Source organism: Diabrotica undecimpunctata, chromosome 8 (genome assembly GCF_040954645.1).
Source record: "Diabrotica undecimpunctata isolate CICGRU chromosome 8, icDiaUnde3, whole genome shotgun sequence".
Classification (NCBI taxonomy): domain Eukaryota; kingdom Metazoa; phylum Arthropoda; class Insecta; order Coleoptera; family Chrysomelidae; genus Diabrotica; species Diabrotica undecimpunctata.
In genome coordinates, this window is record NC_092810.1 from 30,412,258 (window position 1) to 30,437,113 (window position 24,856).

The following is a 24,856-nucleotide window of genomic DNA, read 5'->3' on the forward strand; positions in this document are numbered from 1 at the left end:
TACGGTAAATATAAATATTTATAATTTAACTGCCAATTATAGTAATTTCATTGTTATCTTTATTTGTTAATGATTAAACTATCAATTATCGTTTATTCTGGAATTATTTATAAATATCATTATAAGTGTAGTGTTGATAATCTACATATTTTTATTAATTTATATTTAATGTATGTACTTTTTTTCATTCATGATTTTTTGGTGTTTTGATGTTACCTTACATTGTATTCTTCACATTTCTTAATTGAATTTTTAAGTAGCTCTAATAAATACTCGGAAATGCGACTATTCCCACTCATATCAATGGACTCATATCAGATGCACCCGTTCACTTTCTGTATCTGTCACTTCTTCTTCTTATACGGCACTACAGCCCAAATTGAGCCTTGGCCTCCTTTATTTTTTGCCTCAACCCTTGCTTGTCCGTGCACCCCTTTCCCTGCATTCTAGCATTCAGTGCTCTTTTTGGTAGTCTATCCTCTCCCATTCTTATTACATATCCGGCCTATTGCAATCTTTGTATTCTATTGAAGTCTGACAGTGATACATCTTTATAAAGTTGATAAAGCTCGTTTTAGTATCGACTTCTAAAGATTTTCCCTCACAGGTCCTAGTATTCTCCTCAGTACTTTTCTTTCGAATGTGTCGAGTTTGCTTTTGGATGCTTCTTTCAGGACCTATGCTTCACTGCCATAGCATGCTATTGGTCGAATTTAGGTTTTATAGATTCTCATCTTTATATTTCGGTGGACATTTTTAGACCGAAATATATGGGAGAGGGCAAAATAAGCTCTGTTTGCCTGCGTTATTCTTTCCGTATTTCTCCATCTTCTGATCCATCGGCATATATTTCTACTCTCAGATATGTAAACTTTCCAACCGTTTTAATGAAATCTTTTTGTATATTTTGTGGGAGTATATTTCTTCTCGTCTGTATCATTATTTTTGTTTTTTTTTCTGTGTTAATTTTCAGACCTACTCTTTTTGTTTGCGTTTTTAACTCTGTGTATGTTTCCTGTACTCCTGTTAATGTTCTACTCAAATATTAATATCATCGGCATACGCGACCAGTTAAATATTTTCTGCTAGTCGTTGGAGCCGCTGGTTTATAATATACGTGACGACTTTATATGCTACACATAGTAGAGATATTTCACGGTAGTTTTTGCCCTGGAGTTTGTCCCTTTTTTTATAGATCGGGCATACGATACTTGTCTTCCAGTCGTCGGGTATTTTCTTTTCTTGCCATATGTCTTTGATGAGCGCGGGGATGTGACTTGCTATGTGGTTGCCACCTACTTTATACAATTCTGCAGGTATTTCGTCAACTCCCGGGACTTTATGGTTTTTCTGGGCCTTAATAGCTTCGAGAACTTCCTCTATGGTTGGAGCTTCTACTCCATTCTCTACTTCATTCTCTTCTACGTAGTTCGAACCCATTTCATCTTCCATGTCTACTTGTGTACCAAGTAGGGTCTGAAAATAATTGTTCCAGGTTTCTGTGACTTTCTGTTGGTCACTGATTATTTGCCCACTTTCATCTTTACATAGAATGCAAAGAATACATCTAAGACAAGATAATACATCTAAGAACAATGGGGCTGCCCACTGACCCAACTATTATGGACGACCGTTCAAGATGGAAGCAAGTTGTACAGTCAGCCAAAACCCACCTCTGGTTGTAGTGCTATGAGAAGAAGAACATCTTTACATAGACTTGTTTGAGATTTATACCCACTTTTTATCTTTTTTAGATAATTTTGTTTTTGAAATTTTCTTCCATTTTTTCTATTTGTCCGTTTCCATAGGCTCTTTTTTTATTTCTACATATCTTGTCTGCTTTCCGCCTTGCGACTTCAAATGATGTTCGTCTTTCCTGTGTTCTTCTTGTTATATACATTTTGTGTGCTTCATTTCTTTCCTCTATTGCTTGTCTACACTCGTCATCGAACCATGCTCCTCTTCTCGCCTTTTTTTTGTTTCCCAGGGTGGATGCTGCCGCTGTCAGTACTGCTGTTTTGATATTATTCCATTTGCCCTCTATGAAGTGCAGTTCTAGTGTTCTGAACTCATTTGCGACTTCTTCTTCGAACTTCTCTTTACATTCCTGAATCTTCATTTTTTCCAGGTCCAGTTTGTTTGTTCTTTGTTGTCTTTCGTTTATTTCTTTGTTAACTCTGCATCTAAATTTGGTTTGGAGTAAAAGATGGTCTGATTCACAGCACGCTCCTCGTCGTGTTCTCATATCTGAGATACTACTGGCTGCCCTTTTGTCTATCAGCACATGATCGATTTGATTGGTTGTGGTTCCATCTGGTGAAATCCATGAAAAGCATGTGGAACTTATAACCATGTTTTTACTGGTGGCAAAATTTATCAAAAACTCCCCATTCTCGCTTGTTTCATTGTGCAGTGGGTGTTTTCCTGTTGTGTGTTGTGTGGCGTTCTTGTTCTTCCGTTGGGCACTGAATGTTTATCATTGTTAGGTTGAAGAAGTGGGTGCAAATTCTTAACTTGAATATCCTTTCACTGATTGCCTGGAAGTCTATATTTTTGACTTAAAATCATTATCCACTACAAATGCAACTCCACATTCTTTGCTTCCTTGTTTTGTGTGCGTTTTAGTGTCCCTGACCCTTTTCCCCAGCCATCTTGTCTCCTAAAGGGCAGTAATCATGAGCTTATATCTTTTTAGTTCTTGCAGAAGTGCGGTTTGAGCTCCTGGTTTATTTAGTGTCCTCACATTCCAGTTTCCAAATATATAGTCCATGTTTCGTAACTTGAGTCGTTTCCGAAAGTTCCGTCCTGTATTCCGAGGCAAATGTTCAGGTTTCGTCAGTGTGTGTTTTCCGGGAGTGGGTTGTCAACCCACTGCCCAACCTTCCTCCTTTACCGGGGCTTAGGACCGGCAGTGGTGACTCCTGAGCTATTTGATCCACCCATTTGTCACCACAGGCAGAGTTATATCTGTTTAGTAAATTAAAAAATTCTTTTAAAAACAAAAGTAGGTTATCTATAGTGTTTTTTGAATTTAAAATGTCTTTAAGATTGTTTGGTAAATGGTATTTAATTCCGTGACCTTTGAATTTTTCGCACTATAGTTGCATAAATTTTCTTTAATAATTGTTGTTTGTATTAAATTGTAAACCTTATTAAGCAAGTCGGTTAAAACAGATTTCCTATCTGGTGGCTTATATCCAGAACGTAATGCATTTATCATCTTTTTAAATTCGTGATGTTCAATTGCACGAAATGATGTGTTTGTTGCATATAAATATCGGTCTATTTGGAGATCCAACTTCTTCTTTTCTGGTTAGCTGGTTCGAATAACAAAGCTTGAAATGCTGTTGTTAGGGGTAGACAGTTTTGGGGTCACCACATGATAAATGCGTCAATACTGCTATCAGTATCATCAAATATTGTTGATGCTAACATTGCTGACACTGACATAGGCTCTGAAAAAAAAATTGTTCAATTATTCTAATTTTTGTCAATCAAATCTTAATGCTTCAGGGTTGGTCAATGAAAATACAGAATGCGATTTTAAAAACTTTTAATGCTAATCTCTGAAACTAAAGAAGTTCTAAAAACTAAAAACACCGAAAAAATCAAAATTTTAAATTCAAAGTTACCTGTATTATTATCTGGGTAAGCATCCCTTGAATGTTTTTGGGTTTTGGATATCTTATCTAGCGTTAAATCCTCATCTGACTCTGAATTATAGATAGTTGACATTGATAGCTGAATATTTTCAGATGAAACACATTGTTGAATATGTTTCTTCAAACGCAGCACTAGTCCAGCCATAATAACTTTATACTTAACCCTTTAAACGCCGAATCATTAAAAACTGTAAACAAATTTCAACTATCCATAAAAAAGATGTTATTGGGATATCTTTTATAATTTTGTTTTGTGAAAAAAAAAAATAAAATGCTGTTTTTGAGAAAAAAACCATGTTCCCAAAATGGGAACGTTGGCATCTATAAGTCACAACATATAACAAAGTAATATCATTGCAGTAAAAACATATTTTATTCCATATATTATAACAAAACTAACAAAATTTAAAATAAAACTATAAATCTAATGTTACAAATAATATGTTAGCAAGGTGAGTGATATTTATCAAAACAAAAATTTTTATGTAGACGCTTTTCACATTTAGTACACTCTAAGCGTGTGTTTCTTTGGCATACAGTACATCTACCTTGTGATGTACTTTTAGAAATATGATTTATTCCATCAAATCGTATATCTCTAAGAACTGGACAAGTTGGACCACCTTTTCTTTTTCTTGAGCTTGCTCCAACTTTGATTAGCGCCATAGCAACATTTCTTCGAAAATCCAAATGAGTTATAGTACTTTCAGGATTTACGTGTTGGTAGAAACGGAATGCTGCTACCACCGCTAAATTTAAGGAGTGAGAAAATAAATTCCACCACCATTTTTTTGATCTTAATCTTGGACGATAACTAGCACACATTCTATCGCAAAGGTCGACACCACCCATTCCAAAATTGTACTTCTTGATCAAATTTGGTTGTGGAACTTCTTTTCTATTTTCAGATTTTACTCTTCTTGTCGCATTTTGGAGCGGACTGATGGAGAAATGATTGCTTGCTATTGTAACTGCAGCGTTGTCATTCCACTTGACGCAAATAACTGTACCATCGGATTTGTAATCAAATGTTCCCCGATCTTGCTTCTTTATTGTTTTTGATGATACCAATGGACATTTATTTATTCTGTTCTCACGCACAGTTCCACATGCCCGAATACCTCTATCACACAAGCTTGACAATAGTGAATAACTGGTGAAGAAATTGTCAAAAAATACATTATGGTTGTTGGGGTTCTCAATTACTTCTAACATTTTATTTACAACGTGGGAACCTAAAGGCATCTTTCTATCTATTGTTTTACCGCAGTATATCTCTAAATTATAGGGGAATCCATCTTGTCCGCATAACATCCATATTTTGAAACCGAATCGTATTGGTTTATTTTTTATGAACATCTTAGCCGAGTGATGCCCATGATACGGAATCATCGATTCATCTATGCTGAGATTTTCATGGAAAACTCCAAATTTTTTGAAGTTTTGTTTCAGCATATCATATAATTCTGCAACTTTTGCAACTTTATTACCAACTGGAAGGTTGGCATTATCACAAATATGAAGATAACGTTTTATAAGTCGGAACCTTTGCCGACTCATTATTTTCGAAAAAATTGGAGCCTGCATGTCATCTGCAGTAGACCAGTAATCATCCTCAGAAGGAACATGGTGATATCCGCTTATCAAAAGTAACCCCAAAAACTGACGAAGTTCTTCCTCAGAAACAGTAAAGTTGTGAATATTTTTATCTCTATGAGCGTAGAGTTCGGTATTATGACGAATAAATTGAACTATTTCAGATGTAAAAAATAATGAAAAAATTTCGAACTCAGATTTGCCCAAGTGTTCATCGCCTACTCTTGGTGGTGTGGAAGCTTGAGCTTGAATTCCAACCTTCTCACTCTTTTTCCATTTACGTTGAACCGATACATTTTCTTCCTTATCTTCGTCGGAAGATTCATAAGCGTGAATTTCTACTTCACCGGGTACTTCGTCTGGTATATCAGGAATATCTAACACCTGATCGTCAATAGTATCCTCGTCGCTTTCAGTACCTTGATCAGCTGAATCAGGTGGAAGAATAACAATATCCACTGGTTCTGCGGACGTTGAAGCTTCCACATCGTCGAGTGCATGTATTAGAAATCTATGCCTTCGTATAGATGATCTAAGTGTATAAAAATATATCTAAGTATTATGCTTTTTTTTGTTGCCACCAACTTACCCATAAAAACTTTTTGGATCCAAAGATATATCCATTTTTTCACTGAAATAAAACTAAAACTCAAAATTATTATAAACACCACGTGTTTTCTTCGTCGTAACGTCGTGACGACTAATCCAAGCCGTTACAATTACGCGCGGTCATTCTCTAGGGAACCTTGAATAACAGTGTTTCGCTGTTGCCAACGTTCCCATTTTGGGAACAATGAATGCTGAACGTGATATCTTTAGAAATAAGTTACGTAAATGTGTTTTTTGTAAATATTTCCTTTATATAATTCATTTACTGTATTTCTATTCAAAAATAAATCACAGTTTGGTACATATCGACTCCCAGTAACAACTTTAGCACAAAAAAGCAAGTGATATGAATTTGGACGTCATTTTGCGCGGTTTCTAGATGAATCCCGTAAGTAAAAAAAACATTTCAGCTAACAGAAAGTAAGAATGGGACATACAGAAAGCATATTTGTTACAATATTTGAAAATATTTCAATATTTTCTGAATCCAACTTATTTTTTACTGTGTTCCCAAAATGGGAACGTTGGCGTTTAAAAGGTTAAAATAATTTTAACGGCCAGTGGATCTGAGCAGCTGAAGCAGATTGGTAGTGGTTTTTTTGATATTAAGTATTTGTGTGTTGAGGCAGTATGGGAAATCTTAGACAGTTAATAACAACTTGGTTGCTTCTGTTTGAAGGATTATCCAGGACAGCAATTATTTTTGGGCCTAATTTTTCTCAATGATTTTGTCTTATATTAGCACAGTGGATTTAAACCAGGTTCTTTAGATCGGTATAAGGATATGTTTTCAACTTCTATTATTTTTTTGTTTATAAAAATTACACCAAAATATAAAGAATTCTTGATTATTTATTAATTCGTCAAATGTTTGCGTATTTTCTTAGATAAACCCAATCTCATGACATAATTATTGTTGTTTGTGTTATTTCGTTCATATCATTTACAGATTATACTACATTGTTGTTGTTTTCGTATTGTCTCAACCGAGAAGTTCATTCTTTAATCGTCCGTTTTGTAGATCATTAAAGAAAACTCAGTGCAGCAAGTGAAGGACGAAGTACAGATCCAGAAGGTTTGCGGACATCATCCCTTCATAGTAAACTGTCCTTTCCATTGGCAGAGCCGAAAGAGATTATTTATTGGTAAGTCTTTATATTTATCCCTCTTTAATTCTTTAATCCAATTTACACAAATTAGGTAAATTTACCAGAACTAGTAAATTCTCGACTTAAAGATGGTGGTAGTATGGTACTTAACTGTTTTCGCGTTTTTTTCTGTTTCAAGTCGCTACTAAAGTAATACACCCACAAGGCTAAATTTTATTAATTATAATATGACTTTTGCTTAGCTCAAACACACATATAGTACATGTAGTTATGTTGTTGCTGCAGCTTACATCCTGGCACCCTTCGTTCTAGCCCTTTTCTTTTCCTGTTAATCTCCGTTTTTGCAGGTTTCTACTTTCCATTCGCTTGGTGACTTGAAGGGGGTGAAACACATAAGAGCACAGCACACGTTCGCATACGATACTACCTTGGATGTTAATATTAACGTTTTTCTTCGATAAAACCATAAATTTCGTTTTCTTTATTTTGAGTGTTAGTCCATGTTTTTCGCTTATTTCTACTATTTTTGTTAATATCTTTTGTAAATCGTGAAATTTTCTGCAATGATTATCTGTATTATCTCATCATCATCATCATGCAACCTCTTCTGTCCACTGCTGGACATAGGTTTCTCCCATTTTTCGCCACTCTTCACAGTTCTGTGCGTCTTGTTGATATTTCTTGGATATTCTTTTAATGTCGTCCATCCAGCGTGTTGGTGGTCGTCCTCTGCTGCGTTTGTCTTCTCTTGGGTGCCAGTCAATTAGTTTTCTGGTCCATCTTGAGTCTTTTAGTCTCGCTATGTGACCTGCCCAATTCCATTTCAGCTTGGCTATACGTTCGACGACATCAGTGATATCTATTCTTTTCCTTAGGTCTTGGTTCCTTATTTTGTCTTTTTTTGTCACGCCGAGAATCGATCTTTCCGTGCGCCTTTGTGCCACTCACATTTTTAGTGCTGTTTTTTTTTGTGAGAGTGAGAGTTTCTGTCGTAATAGGAAGAACGCATTGGTCAAATATCTTCCGTTTCATAGCTATCGGGATGTTGATCTTAAAAATGTCTCTTAATGAACCATACGTCGCCCAAACAAGTGCTATTCGTCGTTGAAATTCACAGGTCTGATTATCCTTGCTTATTTTGATTTCATGACTGAGATATATGTACTTTTCTGTCAATTCTACCTATTTGGTTGAGAAGGGTACGTCCGCCCATCTTTATAGCTTCTATTACGACTCACATCTTCTGGTGCTTTGTTGTTTTTCATCTTTTTTATTACGTCTTGCGTTGCGCGTTGCGATTTTGCGTTGATGGGGCGGCTTCCAAGTTCGTTGGGTCTTCTCTTTAACTTCATCTATGTGTAGTAGTTCTCTATTTGATATGGGGACTCCCTCTTTGCTATTCCCTCTTGTCCCTGAGAAGCCGTCTTCTCAGGACTTTCAGTCTTTTATTCTCTTCTATAGTTTGGTGGACTTTTTCATTCTTAAATTTTCTTAAATCTTTTCTTATAGCTTTTGATACTTCTTTATTTATTTTTAGTAGTTTTTCTTCGTCAATGCTTTCGTTTCCTTTGATGTCTCTTCTAGTTTCCATTAGTTGCTTTGTTTCAATGGTTATTTTTTTGACTTAGCGTCTTTTAGGGCAGCATTTTACTTGAGCCTTTATGAGTATTTACACTATTTATGTATTTATTTTGTTGTAGGATTGTATTGATATTGTCTTGGTATTCATTTAAATTCGTTAGGTCGTTCCATATCGGGTTGGCTTTCTTCCTAATCATTTTGGATCTTTCTGTTATGAAGTCTAATTTTAGTTTAGCTCTTACCATTCTATGATCGCTGCCTGTGGAAAAGCTATTAAGGACTGCGACATCGTTGAATATATGTTTTTTGTCACTGATTATGTAGTCTATCTCGTTTCTGATGTTGCCATCTGGGCTTTTCCACGTCCATCTTCGCTGGTCTTTTTTAGAGAAGAAACTATTCATCTGGTTTAGATTTGGTTGTAATAGAAATTCTAGTAGTGTTTGTCCACGCTCTTTTCTGCCTTTGGATCCAAATTTACCTAGTGCTGTTTCCCTCTTATCCTGCTTTAGACCGATCTTTGCGTTAAAGTCGCCGCATATAATCGTGTAGTGTATTGGTGTTTCTTTCAGTGCCGTTGAGATATCATCGTAGAATTCTTCAATCTGCTCATCCGGATGGTCCGTTGTTGGAGCATATACTTGAATAATCTTTATATTATACCTTCGGTTTAGGTTTACGATTAAATAGGCTACTCTTGTGGATTGATTCGGTTTCACTACCTATGCTGTAAAATATATGCCCTGATTTTTTTAGTATTGTCTGGTTTTCTCCATGTCGCTTTATTTCACTGACTCCAATGATATCCCATTTTAACTTTGACCTCTCGATTTCCATTTCGATGGCTTTTCTTTAGATAATAATGTTCTGGCATTTTAGGTACAGATAAAGAGTGTTATTGCCCCCCCCCCCCCCCCAGAATCCTTGGGACAGACTGATAAATCAGTGTGAGACTTTCTCCATTTCTCGTTAAACTCACCTGGGGTACATCCGTTTTTGTTTTAAAATCTGACATTTTGTTGGGAGGTATTTCCCTAAAAACATCACGCTGGTATTATCTGCATAACTAATGTTGTTGATCAGAATTCCTTTCATTTTTATAAAAATATTTTCGTTTTCAAGCACCATTTATTTACTGTACCTCTTTTACTAAAATAAAGGTTGGTGATTTGATTATTCGTATGGCTTATTCGACTATGGAATCTATGTTATTATTAAAAAGTTGTAGAAGTTGCTCATGTCTCACCTTGTCAATGCTTTGTTGTAATCAATAAAACAAACATAGGCAACTTGGTTTCCATCCATGCATCGTTATATTAATTTATTTGTATGTACCATTACTTCTCTTGTTTGCAAACCTTTTCTGAATCCAAATTGAGTGTATCGGATGTCTGCTTCGAGTTTGGCATTATAGTCTGTGGTGTACGATTTTCAGAAACTGTTTTAACATATGTCTTATTAAATTTATCGTACAATATTCATTGCGGTGTTTGACGTATTGTTCAATTTCATTAAATATTTATTTTTTTTTTCAGTTACTGATTTTGTAGAGGGAGGAGAATTGTTCAGCTTGCTTAAGAGTTACATAACCCTTCCCATAGAATTGGTGCGTTTATATGTTGCTCAGATAGCTCTCGCTCTAGGTAAGTTATTTTATAGCTTATAGTAAATATTAATCATTAAAATAATTTATTTATATATTCTTTCTCTCTTTTCTTCATATCACATTTTCGTTATTTCTTTCGCCATTTTCATGTTGACTGTTAATTGAAACCTCATATTCCAATTTAGATCTAATGTACTTTGTTTAATAGTAATATGACAGCTGCAACTAATAATGTGAAATTGATATAGAACTAGCGAATCAAACGAGAAAATCGATCAGAGTATTGTTGTGAATTTATTAATTGTTAAGTCTTTAATTTATAATGTCTTGTTCTTATCTTAATTCATTAAAAAGCACAATGACTGATATTTATTTATTTTCACTAAACATACATAATTTATTAAAAAGCGAACGTAACATTTTATCGCGAGCGCGTCGTCCGAATTAACTGCCCTCCATATAAAAATGTTGTATTTATATACGAAATCCTGATATACTAGAACAGCATCGAAAGATCGAGAAGCTTGGCCGGCTCATTCACCATAATTTTGGTTCCAGACTTCCACCGAAATTTCTACAATAAAACAGAATAATTAGTCATAAAAGTTAGGCCAGTATATTTATCGTAACATTGCCCCCCTCTTAAAAGATGGTTCCTCCTGGAACCTTGTCGGGACTGGAACCGGAACTGTATGCTGGTATCGGCAACTGGACCCTCTTTTACAACTTCCAGTTGTATAAAAATGACAAGGGACGGTTTTCTCTCCGCACCAGTAACTATGCGGATTGCAACAGACTAACACCTGGACTTCGGTGTCTTTAAAGATCTCCTCCACCATATTTCGGATAACCCTCCAATCTAATTGGCGGCACTCCAACTTTGGCATGGCTAACTTTTGCACGTCGGACTCTAGTACGTGCCCTCTCAATTGAAGTAAGGCTTCCCATACATCTCGGTAGGTAGGTTGGTCACGGGCAGTGTCTTTTGTTACCAGGTAGAAAAGGTAACGTGATGCATCTTGGAGTTTCAAGGTTTTACCGGACGCTGGCACTTGGCATTGAAGTTCTGCAACTCGACCAAACTTCCTTCGAAAGACGGATGCCAACCCTGGTGCGTCTTTGATACTGGCCGGGATGGTAAGGGCCAGCGAGTAGTCATCGGGGAGCGCGAGTAGATCTTGCTTTTCTTCAGTGGTAACACCATGTCTCGCTTTACCGGTACCTCCATAGGCACCCATGAATTCCTCAAACGTGAGGTCAGACACATCTTGGACTTGGTTTACTTCCACTTCTTCATCTACGTCGTGGTCACCTTCGAAAGATGCCAACCGGTTATGGTGTACTATCATCGGCTTTCCCCTCGGAATCTTGCTTATTCGGTAGATGACATCGTTGATCTTCTCCATGATGAGGTATGGACCTTCCCAAAACTGCTGCAATTTGGGAGAACAACCTTTTCGCTTCTTGGGATTATACAGCCATACTTTGTCGTTCTTCTTAAAGCAACCCTTTTCGGCTTGTGTATCGTACCGTTTCTTCATTCGGTCGCTAGCGATCTGAAGGTGGGAACGGACCAACTCATGTACATCGTCCATTCTTCTTCGTAATTCGATCACATAATCTTCACCTGCTACATCTTCTCCAGGTCGACACCCAAACTCTAGATCACAAGGTAGTCGCATTTCGCGTCCGAATAGGACTTTCGCTGGTGTCTGGCCTGTTGATTCGTTAACAGCAGATCTGTAGGCCATTGTGAAGAACGGAAGGTATTGGTCCCAATCTCGCTGATGATCGGACACCATCTTTGTCAAATATTTGCCAACTGTCCTATTCATCCGTTCTACCATACCATCAGATTGCGGATGATATGCTGTAGTTCTTGTTTTCTTCATGCCTAGTCTATCACATATTCCTTGGAATAGATCGCTTTCGAAGTTCCTGCCTTGGTCACTATGGATCTCCAAAGGCACTCCAAATCGGCTGATATATTCTTGGATCAACTTATCTGCAACGGTGGCGGCCTTCTGGTCTGGAAGTGCGTAAATCTCGACCCACTTACTGAAGTAATCCATTACTACCAGCATGTACTTGCCTCCATTTTCACTTTCTGGAAATGGCCCAGCGATGTCCAAAGCTATTCTTTCAAACGGGCTTCCAACATTATATTGTCTCATAGGAGCTCTCCTTTTTCGGTAAGGCCCGTTACTCGTGGCACAAATAGTACATTTCTTACACCAGTCTTTTACATCGTCGGAACTGTTCATCCAATAAAACCGTTCCCGAATTCGCTGAAGGGTTTTCCTTACACCAAAATGCCCTCCCGATGGACTGTCGTGTAACTGACGAAGTACTTCGGCTATTCTGCTCTTTGGGATCACCAACTGTCTTCTCTTCTCTGAACCGTCATCATTTTCCAGGACTCGTTTAAGCAAGCCATCTTCGATGATAAATGAGTCCCACTGGGCCCAATACGTCTTAACTACTGAGCATAGGTTTGATATTTCCTGCCAAGGTGGTCGACGGTTTTCCTCTTTCCATTTTCGGATTTTCTGTATAACTGGATCTCTCTCTTGTTCTTCCCTGATTTTAGTAGGCGTCCAGTCGTCGTTGACAATCGTCGTTCTTAGCACTGCTGCTTCCTTGGATTCCGTTTTGTTGCAGTGGGAACACTCTGCTGAGCATGGCCTTCTGGAAAGAGAATCAGCGTTTCTGTGGCTAACTCCGGCCCGGTGCTCAATCTTAAAATCGTATTCTTGGAGTCGTTCGATCCACCTGGCTATCTGACCCTCTGGATTCTTAAACTGCATCAACCACTTAAGGGCGGCATGGTCGGTTCGGATTAGAAACTTTCTTCCATAGAGGTATTGATAGAAGTGCTCTACTGATTTCACTACTGCCAGAAGTTCTCTTCTCGTGACGCAATAATTCCGCTCAGGTTTTGAAAGAACTTTACTAAAATATCCGAGGACTCGTTCCTGTCCTCCTTGAATCTGAGACAGTACTCCTCCAATTCCCACATTACTTGCATCTGTATCTAAGATGAACTCTCCTTCTGGCAGTGGATACCCTAAAATTGGTGCTGTTATTAAATGCTTTTTCAAGGTCTCAAAGGCATTTTGGCAGTCTATATCCCAGCGGTATTCTCTTGCTTCCTCTGTAAGTCGCGTTAATGGCTTAGCGATATCTGCAAACTTCTTAATAAACCTCCGGTAGTAAGTACATAGTCCAAGAAAACTTCTCACTTGATGTTTGTCAGTTGGTTTTGGCCATTCCTTAATGGAATCGATTTTTCCCTTATCCACGGCCACTCCTTCTTTACTGACTATATGACCCAGATAATTGACTTTACCTTGAAATAGCTGGCACTTCTTGGGGTTTAGCATCAATTGGGCAGCTTTAAGTCGATTAAAAACGTTTTCTAAATTCCTCAAATGATCTTCGAATGTCTCCCCCAAGACGATTATGTCATCTAAATAAACCAGGCATGTTTTCCAAGATAACCCTCTCAACACATTTTCCATAAGCCTCTCAAATGTCGCAGGAGCATTACAAAGTCCAAATGGCATAACGTTGAATTGCCACAATCCAGATCCTGTGGTGAAGGCTGTCTTTTCTTTATCGACTGGGTCCATTTCTACCTGCCAGTATCCAGACTTCAAATCTAAAGTAGAAAACAATTTACTTCCAGCCAATGTGTCCAATGTGTCATCGATCCGAGGCAGAGGATAACTATCTTTCTTGGTAACGTTGTTCAGCAAACGGTAATCCACACAGAACCTCGTCGTTCCGTCTTTCTTCTTAACCAGGACCACCGGAGAGACCCATGGGCTCGTAGAAGGTTCTATCACCCCGTCTTTCTTCATTTCCTGAACAATCGTTTCAGCTTCCTCTCTCTTCGCCTGTGGTAATCGTCGAGCTGTTTGACGAATTGGCTTAGCATTACCAGTATCAATTTTATGCTTAACAACGGTAGTTCTTCCCGTCTTTCCTCCTTTCGGTACGAAAATATCACGATACTGCCGCAGAAATTCCCTTAATTTCCTTTTCTCCATCTGATTTAGAGACTGTCCTGCAACTGCAACCATTTGGTCGAATTTGTCGTTGGAATTATCAGATGTTGTCGCCTGACGGATTATGGATGTCACAGGTACACAAGTTCCTACTTTTGTCTCTTTCTTTATGGTCACTGGGTAGTCGTTGACATTGATAAGTCTCACAGGAATTTCTTTAGCCGAAGTCACCAATTCCTTTCCAATTATGATTCCACGGCCAACCTCATCGTCGTGGTTCCAAGGCTCCATCATAACAGGTCTCCCTTCGTCCACAATTCCCTGTAGCCGCGCTACTATGATCGTTTCGCTTCTCGCAGGCACGACTGTATCTTCTGTAATGGCTGCTTGCACAGTGTTGTCATTATGTGGATGGAGAAATACCTCCTCGTTGCCAACTTTGATTACCTTATTCTTAAAATCCAATTGGAATCCATGCATATTCATTACGTCCATTCCTAATATAACATCCTCTTCGATGTCAGCAACTATAACAGTATGGACGAACTTTTCTGCTCCAATTCCCAATTGTACCTGGATTTCTCCATGAATGTTGGCATTTTCACCTGTAGCGGTTTGAAGTCGCAACCTCGTTGGTAACAGTTTCTTACGGCTGTTTATAACTGTTGGACGTATAATGGTTCTGGTCGCTCCGGTATCCACCAACAACGTATGTCTTTTACCATTTATTTCTCCATCTACATATACACTATCTTCACGACATCTCAAAGAAGCTATTAGTATGAGAGGGTCTTTGGAAAAGTTTTGGGTCGAAGCTGCCCCCCTAAGGCTGACCCGTTCTAGTTTTCCTGATGGTGAGTTTCTTGATTTGCGTCGTACCTAGGGTGTTTACAGGAGCTTCGTACGTGTCCTATTTCGCCACAATTCCAGCATCTGATGGTCTTCGTTTTCTTATATGTCATGCTTTTCATCATATTAACGAGCTGGTCAAGTTTATCTTCATCTCCTTCCTCTTTTACAGTCCTAACTTTACTGTACCCGCCAGAGGCCTGCGTAGCTGACTCGTATTCGAGGGCGGCGGATAAGACATCAACCAGCGTCTTGTGACGAGCTAATCGTAGTGTTCTCTGCATTTCATGATCACGAAGACCATCAATAAACGTTTGAACGGCCAATTTTTCCATCATGTCTTCGGGAGCTGTTGGATAAGCATATCGTACTAATCTGGCAATATCTACCTCATATTCTTGAAGAGCCTCATCTTTCTTCTGTCTACGATTTTTAAGCTGCGACTGATATACATGCTCCAAATGTTCGTGGCCATATCGCATATTTAACCTCTTCTTCAGTTGTTCGAAATCATCGGTCTCCTCTACTGCTATGGTCTGAAGCACATCTAAGGCATCTCCTCGAAGAGCGATAGTCAGGTTTACAGCCTTTTCTTTTTCAGACCATCCATTCGCTCTTGCAGCTGATTCGAACTGTTTCATGTAGTTGTTCCATGACGATTTTCCGTCGAAAGTTGGGACTTTGACATGCACAGAACTTCCACTTCCTTCAAATTTCGGCCGTGTTTCCAACTTACATTTCGTCTCGTCTTCTTTTATCTCTACTCTAATTGGATTGTTTCCTCTCTCTGCTGTCCCTGTTTCCTCCATCTTCCTTTCCATCTCTTTCCATATCTTTTCTTCGAAGGCCAACATATCGGCAGCAACTTGGTTTTTTAACGAAGACACTCTATCGTCAAGAGCAGACATCTCAGAAGTGACTTTAGAGATGTTAGCAGAAACTTTGCTTTCCAGAGAAGAAATCTCGTTAGAAACTTTGCTTTCTAAAGAAGCGATGTCGCCGGAAACTTTCGAAATATCGCCAGAAACTTTGTTCTCTAATGATGCGATATCACCGGAAACTTTGTTCTCTAATGATGCGATGTCACCGGAAACTTTGTTCTCTAATGATGCGATGTCACCAGAAACTTTGGAAATCGACGAGAGGACAGCATCTTCAAATATATAAGTCTCTGGATCTAGTCCTTCTTCTAGCAAAGCGTTCTTTAGTCGTTGGACTAACTCAGCCTTTTTTCCGGTAGAAGCTAATTCTCTGTCTTCAAGATGTCTTCTTAAATTAGTCACTGTCAGCTCATAAATCGTAGCCATTTTCACAATTTATTTTATATCACACTTGTATTATTATTATAAGTCTAATTTATGTTCGATCCCACTTCTGACACCATTTGTTGTGAATTTATTAATTGTTAAGTCTTTAATTTATAATGTCTTGTTCTTATCTTAATTCATTAAAAAGCACAATGACTGATATTTATTTATTTTCACTAAACATACATAATTTATTAAAAAGCGAACGTAACATTTTATCGCGAGCGCGTCGTCCGAATTAACTGCCCTCCATATAAAAATGTTGTATTTATATACGAAATCCTGATATACTAGAACAGCATCGAAAGATCGAGAAGCTTGGCCGGCTCATTCACCATAATTTTGGTTCCAGACTTCCACCGAAATTTCTACAATAAAACAGAATAATTAGTCATAAAAGTTAGGCCAGTATATTTATCGTAACAGTATGCTCAGGGAGAAATAAATTGCTGGACTTGATTGGTGATACTGCGAGTTTGATTGGAACGGTACATTTGTCAAAGAATAGCGCAAGTAGCTATCCTAAAGTCCCCTAAGCGACAACAGAAACATGGGATAGGGGAAAATCTTGATCCTGATATTTAGTATGCATAGAGATTGAAAAAGCACTGCTCATCGATCTTTTTGATCATTCGTTGTCCCTTCTGATATTATCATTGCGAAGCAAAATTCGCCTTGGATTGGGATTGTTCACCCATATACAGGTATTTGGGTCTAAGCCGTTGTGAAACAAGTTAGTTTTACTCTACTGATTTGTCGTTGCGATAGTAGTCCTGCTCATTATGAGACGAACTATAGGTTCTGGAATTTGGTTGACTTTCTCGAGCGGGTAATGGTATGAAGCTACCATTCGTGGGATTATGCCTGAACGCCTCAAATGTCATATATTTTCTAGTAAAAGGTGAGAAGAATATTGCTTGCTTTACAAGAGCCGAAAGGCTCAAGACAATGATTTTACTAGTCAATCGTAGTTCGCTATGATTGACACACAAGCTCTTATTTCATTTGAGATTATCGGTTTACGATGGAATCCATCCTTGTCAGTAAACTAGGTCTTTACTGGAATTATCTGTAGACGACTTACGTACCTGTTGTCATATTGCCAGCAATTTCCAAGCTGTAGTCTATTACTTATTGACTACTGAGATTACTTTTGACGGGTAAAAAAATATACCTGATATATATTAAACAATAAATTCGTTTTTAAATCAGAAATTATAGTAAACTATTTTATTGCAATCACACTGTCAATAAAAACTGGTACAATGTGTAAACCACGTTATTTTGTCTCTGGAATCAATAGTTCTTGTGCTTGTTCTTAGATAAGGTAAATATTTACGGGATAAAATACGAAACGCATCGGATATCAACTTAAAAAAAAGATAGAAAATCTGAATGCTGAAAGGCTATAGAAATGCTGAAGGCTTAAAATATATAATTATAAAACCAAAAAAATGTTAATATGAATCTTTTACATAATATAGAGCTTTAAAGTTAAAATTTTACTTCGGTGTAATGATCTCTCTTCAGTCTTGACCCCCTGGAAGGAGTATAGTGGGCGTCATGATATCGTTTATGGTCCGTCTCCATAGATTTTATCTCTGATTATGATACACGGGTATTTATTCTGAAAAATTCCAGTGGAAGTTATTGTTTTTCTTGTGTTTCTCGATTGCTTCATCAATTAAGATGGAAATTCTTATGAAATATCTCTTATCAGCCAATATCTGTGGTAATATCATACTGTTCTCTTATCGAAACAGTTCTACTTTTGGTCTAGTGTAGACCCCAGAAGAACATATAACCGCTACCTAGTGTTTTACTTTAGTAAATTTTACTGAATGTACTTAAGTCCAGTAAGTGTGCCACTATAAACAGTGTCGGTGATAACATACTGCCGTGTTACACTCATTTTTTAATATTTGGTGAGATAGTTCGACCTGAGGTTGATCTTTGGTTTTGAGTGGGCCGGTAATCTCGGATATATGATTATAGGATGTGCAACTGATAATCAACATTATGCTTTAATATGAACAATTCCATTTTTGTTAAAGTGTAACGGCTGTGAAGTGACCCCGTGCCTATGCCTGTCTCTTTGCAATGACCCAACGCAACAAATCGCGAAAAAGCGATAAAAATTCTATCACGGTGTGATAAAAAGAGATAAAAATTCTATCAATTGTCAGCAAGGTGTCAACCTTGCACTCGTTTAAACCGTTTAGGCAATGCCAATGCTCCTTTGCCACCATCGTTTAGTTTTTCTAATATTGTATTAATCCTATCACATGATATCTCATTACTATCGAACCAATAGGCGTGAAGATATGTATCTAATTAATGTCTTTATTACATGACGTTTGATTTTTCTATAGCATTCAATTCTATTCGTTAAATCCTGTCACGTGAAATCTCGCACATACCTGTATGTTAGGACCTTTGGAGGCTACATGCCCCTTTGGACACCGACCCCCTCCCCTTCAGTATTTATTTCTTGTGCTACCCTCTTTCTTGGGGTTATTTACTTCTTGAGCTGTTCTACCCCGCCACCAAACGCTCAAAAAATGATCAGAATGTATCTTATCTAAGTCGTAATCATAATTTTCCCAGATCTAGGAAAAATACTATAAAATGTCACATTTCTCCGTTTTTTCGCCAGAACTGGGGGAAAAACATTATTGTGGTCCAATACCCGTGCTGTATAATTACTATTATTGTATATTGTTATTTCTTAAAAAAAGTAATTGTTTAATTTTTTAGATTTTCTACACAACGCCGGTGTTATCTACAGAGACTTGAAGCCCGAGAACATCCTCCTTGATGCATCCGGCAACGCTCAGCTAATCGACTTCGGCCTATCGAAGTGGCTGTCTTACGGATCCACTACGAAGACCATTTGCGGCACGCTACGTTACATGGGTATGAATTAAATCAATCACCCAGAAAACCAGAAGCTTTTAGTGCTCTTTTAAACGAACTGTTAAAAAATTAGTGATACATTTTTCACCAAAAACAATAGCACCTTTACATTTAACGTATTCTTTCTCTCAGGCAACGATCTGTGATCTTTATTGTGATAAGTCACAACTTTTCCTGAGCTTTAAGTTTGTATTTTTGTAAATTTTAGCAATATGAACGCGAGATCTCAAATGTTCGAATTGACCGTGGAGGGCAGACAGGCCGACGAAGCCGTGGCCAGCATCTTTCATACGGTGCTCTTCCACCGATCGTTGGGGAAGTTCACGTACTCCGACGAAGGTAGCTACTCTGTCGGTACTGTAGGTTACACGGACGTAGATTGTAACTTTATCGATTTAACTTATGTATGTTGTTCGTCGTCGACCCTAGAACAAGCCATCCGTAAAGAAATAACCTGTTTCTCGGAACAACTTAGGGGCAACGAAGGTTCCGGTATGGGCCAGATCAGTTTAGAATTCTTTCAAAAGAAGCCCAACAGGTGGCGCTTCCAACCCGAATGTATACCGTGGGAAGTGTGGACTGTCCGTTTAGAATTAATTACTTTAAACAACGAAGGCGAGCGACAGGTTTGTAGGGAAAAGGTCGGCGAGCTGCTCACCGATAAAATTATCTACATCACCGAAGTTATGAACAGGCATGACTACTTGCCTAAGATGCCTAGCCAGAGCGAGCTCAACTTGATCTTCGATACTAGTTTTCCGGACGTTCAACCCTATTTATTTAAATTGAATTACTCTATTTCGGGACCAAGTGGTAACGCATCGGTGGGGAGTACGGTGAAGAAGCTGATCAAAGGGACTCTGACATTTTAATTCAGAGCTAGAGGCAGCAACTAGGAGAGTGTGTGTTCGAAGGAAACGAGTCAGTGAAGGTAAAGAATTTTTGGTTGATGCTTATAAGCCAACACTGGGCAGTGGTGGGTACAGATATCTTGTTAACAAGACATTTTTCATTTCTCTAATAACTATCAAATATGATATTTCATGTCCTAACTAGAAGTTTATTTATTTATTTAACAAGATATCTTCTAAAACATGTTTTTCTTTATTGTAAAATATATTATACTACATCACTTTACCGTACCAAATATCTATTCATAAACAAACTAATACTATCACTATTTTAGTAATTCTGAGCATCCTTGTACAATTTTAATTCATCGTATACTCTTCACGTATTGCTGCACAAGAAAGCTTTTACCAAAATAAAGAAAAACCATGATTTTTACCCGAAAATTTCATTTTATAACAAACGTCCAATGTTTGGTTATGAGAAATGTAATCGATTATCAGATGGGTTGGATCTATCCCCAAAAAAATTTCTTTTATTGAAATACATAGTTATTACTTGAGCATTAAACGAATAAAATCACAAATATAACCTGCCAAACGTCAACTGTCATCAGACAAACATGGAATTTTATGTCAAACATCAATTGTCTCTTTTCCACAGCCACTGGCTTCATATGTCAAATAGCACCTGTCAAACGTCAATTGTAATCCGAAAAACATGGAATGTTATGTCAAACCTCAATTGTGTCTTTTCCACATCCAATGGGTACGTTCAGACGACCTTTAAGACGATCAAGAAGTGGCTTAGATCCAGCAGACAAACAATTCTGGACGCATTTGCCTCGACATTTCATTTCGTTTGATGTTTCGACAAATCTATCTCTTTTGTGGTAGTCTCCAATTCCTCCGCTGTTTGACTATTGGAAAATGGTTCATTTGTTTGAATTTTCACAACAGTTTTCACAAAACTATCGACAATCGGTCCATCGCAACACCGGAAAAATATCTGTTGATCTTAAATAATTATTTTCCCAATAGATATTACCACTTTTACTAGTTTTCAGTGCCCTATTAATTTATTAATTTTCCATTAATTGTCCATGGAAATATAGTAAATTTAGACCCTTCTGTCTCACTTTGTGTGGCGAAGACAATATACTGCTTATTTTCAGTAAAAGAAGCTTTTTTGTTGGGTTTAACTTTCTACAGCAGGTCGTACACCCATGTGATTATTTAATCGAGCACCTGATTGGGTACAAGAGATTTCAAATTACAAAAACCTCTACGCAAAAATGCTATCTAATAATATCAATTAACTATAGAAATCTATCTTACTTAGGTAGCATTTTGCATTTAAACACCGAAAATACTTATATCATAAAATGTGATAGCAAATTCCATTATTTAAAAGTGACATCTCTAATTTGGTATGACATCTAGTGGCAACGTCATAAAACTTTGTGAGCTTGCACCTTAGTTTCTAATACCATCAAAATGGTCTTAGCCCAGTCTGGTTATGCAAAAATCATCGATTTCAAACTTTTTGCAGATATCTGAAGCCTTTAAGACATAGGTGGGGGTTACTAGATGACGAGTACATGAAAAAGTACTCGTATTTTTACCTTGTGTTTTTTTAAACAATAATTTATGGTCACAATTTTTTTGTCTATAAGTTGTTTCCCTTTATCATCTCTGATTTTCCAAAATGTCCTGGGGGGGGGGATGACAATTATGTCATTATTAATACTGCGACAGACTATTCCAGCCAAATTAAAAAAAAAAGTAAGTTTTTACGGTTAATTTCAAATGAACTCAATTTTTCCGAGGTTTCCCATATTTCCCGGCCAGTGAAAACTATGTAGTTATTCATATTTCGACGAGCTACCCCAGATTAAAAAGAGGCTTCTAGTTGCAATGGAACCCGAGATAATGTAAATTTTTCCTACGTGTTTCAATTTGAAGTTCCGATCTCGAAAAAAAAAAACGGAGCTGAAACAGTTATCCCCTCCACTTTCCTGTCGATCTTTCGAAAGTACTTTCGTTTCGAAGGGCTGTAAGTTTCGAAAAATTCGATGAATTTTATAGCTATAAGTTTCAATATAAAGTTTAGATTTTCATTCAAAATTTGTGCAAATTTTACTTCTTACTGTTTATAAACAATGGAGATATGATTTTTTACAAAATAGTCCCTAACTTCGTTCCTATTGGTCATAGGTTTTTTTTTTAATGTGTGTTTTTTACCAGCTATCCAATGGTTGTACGTACAAGTCTGTAGCTTGAAAAATATAGAAGTTATTACAATTGTTTATAAGTAAAAAACATACCCCTTTTTCAAACGTTTATTTTGTAAATAATTTCGATGAAAACGCAATATGAATTCAACTTCTGAGATAGTTTAAGTCTTAAAGAATCCTATGAAATTTGCTAAATGTGTCAAGCATCATTAATAGAGCAAGTTCAATAGTTTAAATATTTAGCCTCAGGGATAAATAAATAAAATAACTTTTAAACTATTTGACCGGTCGGAGGGATTTCGCACAAATTTAAAAGACGGTAATTCCTCGATCTTCAAATGTATTAATAACATTTTATTTTGTTAATAAAAAAATTAATAAAATTTATAAATTAGTGCAAAAAAAACTGCTTTTTTGCAAATATCTTCGTAAATTATTTATCAATTTTAATTTAAAAAACGGGAAAATAAAGATATTCTTGATATAAAAAACGATATAAATATTGTTTATGTAAAATATAAGGAAAAAAACTTATAGACAAAAAATCAAATTGTGACCATAAATTATTGTTAAAAAAAAAAACGTAAGGTAAAAATACGAGTACTTTTTCATCTATTCGTCATCTAGTAACCCCCACCTATGTCTTAAAAGCTTCAAATATCTGCGAAAAATTTTTCTACCTTTTTTTTTAACCAGACAGGGCTATCTCCTAAGTTAGAAAAAGACTTACGAGAAACAGAAGATAGACAAGAAAACAAAGAATATGAAATAACACACCAACAATATACAGTGTGACCCATTTAGATTGGAGATTTTTCAATCTAAATGGCTCGCACTGTACAAGGAAGCAAACAATTCAAATGTCACAAGATTTTTGTCATGGAAACTGAAAAATCTGTGAGGTTTTAGTAAATTTGAAACGAGCCTCGTTTCCTTCGGACAGCGCACACAAGAACCAATTTAAATGTTTTTCCTTAGGAGTCAATTCAGTCATACCGCTTTTGTAATGTATGCTTGAGTATTTATTATGCGACGTTTACTTATTTTCTCAGGTAGAAGTTGTTTTTTTTTTGAGGTGACGAAGTGTGGCGTTTAGGAAATTAACGACGCGTATGTATGAGTTTATTTTTTAGATTTTAGGGGTTACAAAGATTAGGAATCGATCTTTATACAGGCCGTTTCTCAAGATCGTTCATTTTTTTGTAAGATGTGTAATTAAGATGGTCCAAGTTGTACCAATGGTTAAATTAAACTTCTTTTTTTTACTTTAGATAGTTCTACTGATCAAGATAGATATGAACATGTTGCACGTCATAAGAAACACATAATTGTGAATGTTAATTGTATATTTCAAGCTTATTTTATGTGTCACACGGCTAAACGACACATTTACCTGACCACAACACATGTGCAGTGCACAAACATTAATATATACTATAATACATACTGTAATGAGAATATTAAGTTATGTTGTTATATTTTTCATATTTTTTCAGACGTAAAGATATCTTCAAAATACAAAAAAATAAGATGTTTCACATGATTACTCGTCTATGCATCGTTTATTTGATATTCACAAATGCATCACTTTTAGACGCTTTTCCTTAGATGTGTCCTACGTTGTAATTCGGCCAATTGTTTATTTTGTACTCAGTCAAATGCCTTCTTCAGGTAAACAAATCAAATTTGCCTTATAGTATACTTTCACACAAGTTGAAACAGTGGGAACAAGACATTCCAAATTTTAGATTAACTTTCAGTAACTTTACAATGCAAAATGGTTCAAAAAACATTAGTTGAGCAATCATTTGTTAAAAAGACGCGTATCATATCATAAAACCACAAGTCAAACGCAAATCCGCCCAAAGAATGGGTACAAATGACAGGTGACTTTTCAAGGCGGGTAATTCAATATTAATATGTTCTATTCTGATGCAATAATATTCGTTTCAAGGGCCAAAATACAATATGTATATAATTTTCCATCACCAGTAGGAGGTGTTCGATAACTTATGAGGCTAAATTATTTCCTGATTATTTCGCGTACCTTACTATAAGTTTTGATTGCTGTATCTGCAGATAAAATACTTATATATTTTTTTAATGAATCACCCTATAGATATCTACATAAAACATACAACAAACTCAAATTTACACAACATCGGAGAGAGTGAAGTATTTTTCTCTGTACTTTTTGTATACGTCTATAATCCTGATTTTTTTCTTCAAAAAATATTTTTACAATTAAATCTTCATGTCACAAATTTTTAATCATATCTAGGTGACAGTGGAAGTTCTTACGACGTGCATCAACTCTTATCTCATACGAACTGTGCACTATTATTAAAATTTTACTATTTTAGTGTATATTTTCGACAATAAACATATTGATAATAGTATTTTTATTATTTAGAGGACGTCCTGTATAATATACGTAATATTGTCTGCTTGCTGCTATCTATGATGGCGCTGTCGTATTATAATGAATGTGTTCATGTGACAAAAATGATTATTATGTTTATGAGA

General features: G+C 36.7%; 2 protein-coding genes across 2 annotated transcripts in view; both read left to right on the plus strand.

Annotated features, from left to right (window-relative positions):
- LOC140447373 (serine/threonine-protein kinase S6KL-like) overlaps positions 1-24,856 on the plus strand; it is a 290,169-nt gene that overhangs the window by 31,317 nt on the left and 233,996 nt on the right. The window contains exons 4-6 of the mRNA XM_072539983.1: positions 6,889-7,012; positions 10,093-10,200; positions 19,087-19,245. Of these exons, the coding sequence (XP_072396084.1) occupies positions 6,889-7,012; positions 10,093-10,200; positions 19,087-19,245 (391 nt within the window). The remainder of the gene's footprint in view (positions 1-6,888; positions 7,013-10,092; positions 10,201-19,086; positions 19,246-24,856) is intronic.
- Positions 19,252-24,724, plus strand: LOC140447375 (autophagy-related protein 101-like). The gene has a single exon (XM_072539985.1). It carries the CDS (start codon positions 19,458-19,460, stop codon positions 20,115-20,117), a length of 660 nt encoding a protein of 219 aa, XP_072396086.1. The 5' UTR covers positions 19,252-19,457; the 3' UTR covers positions 20,118-24,724.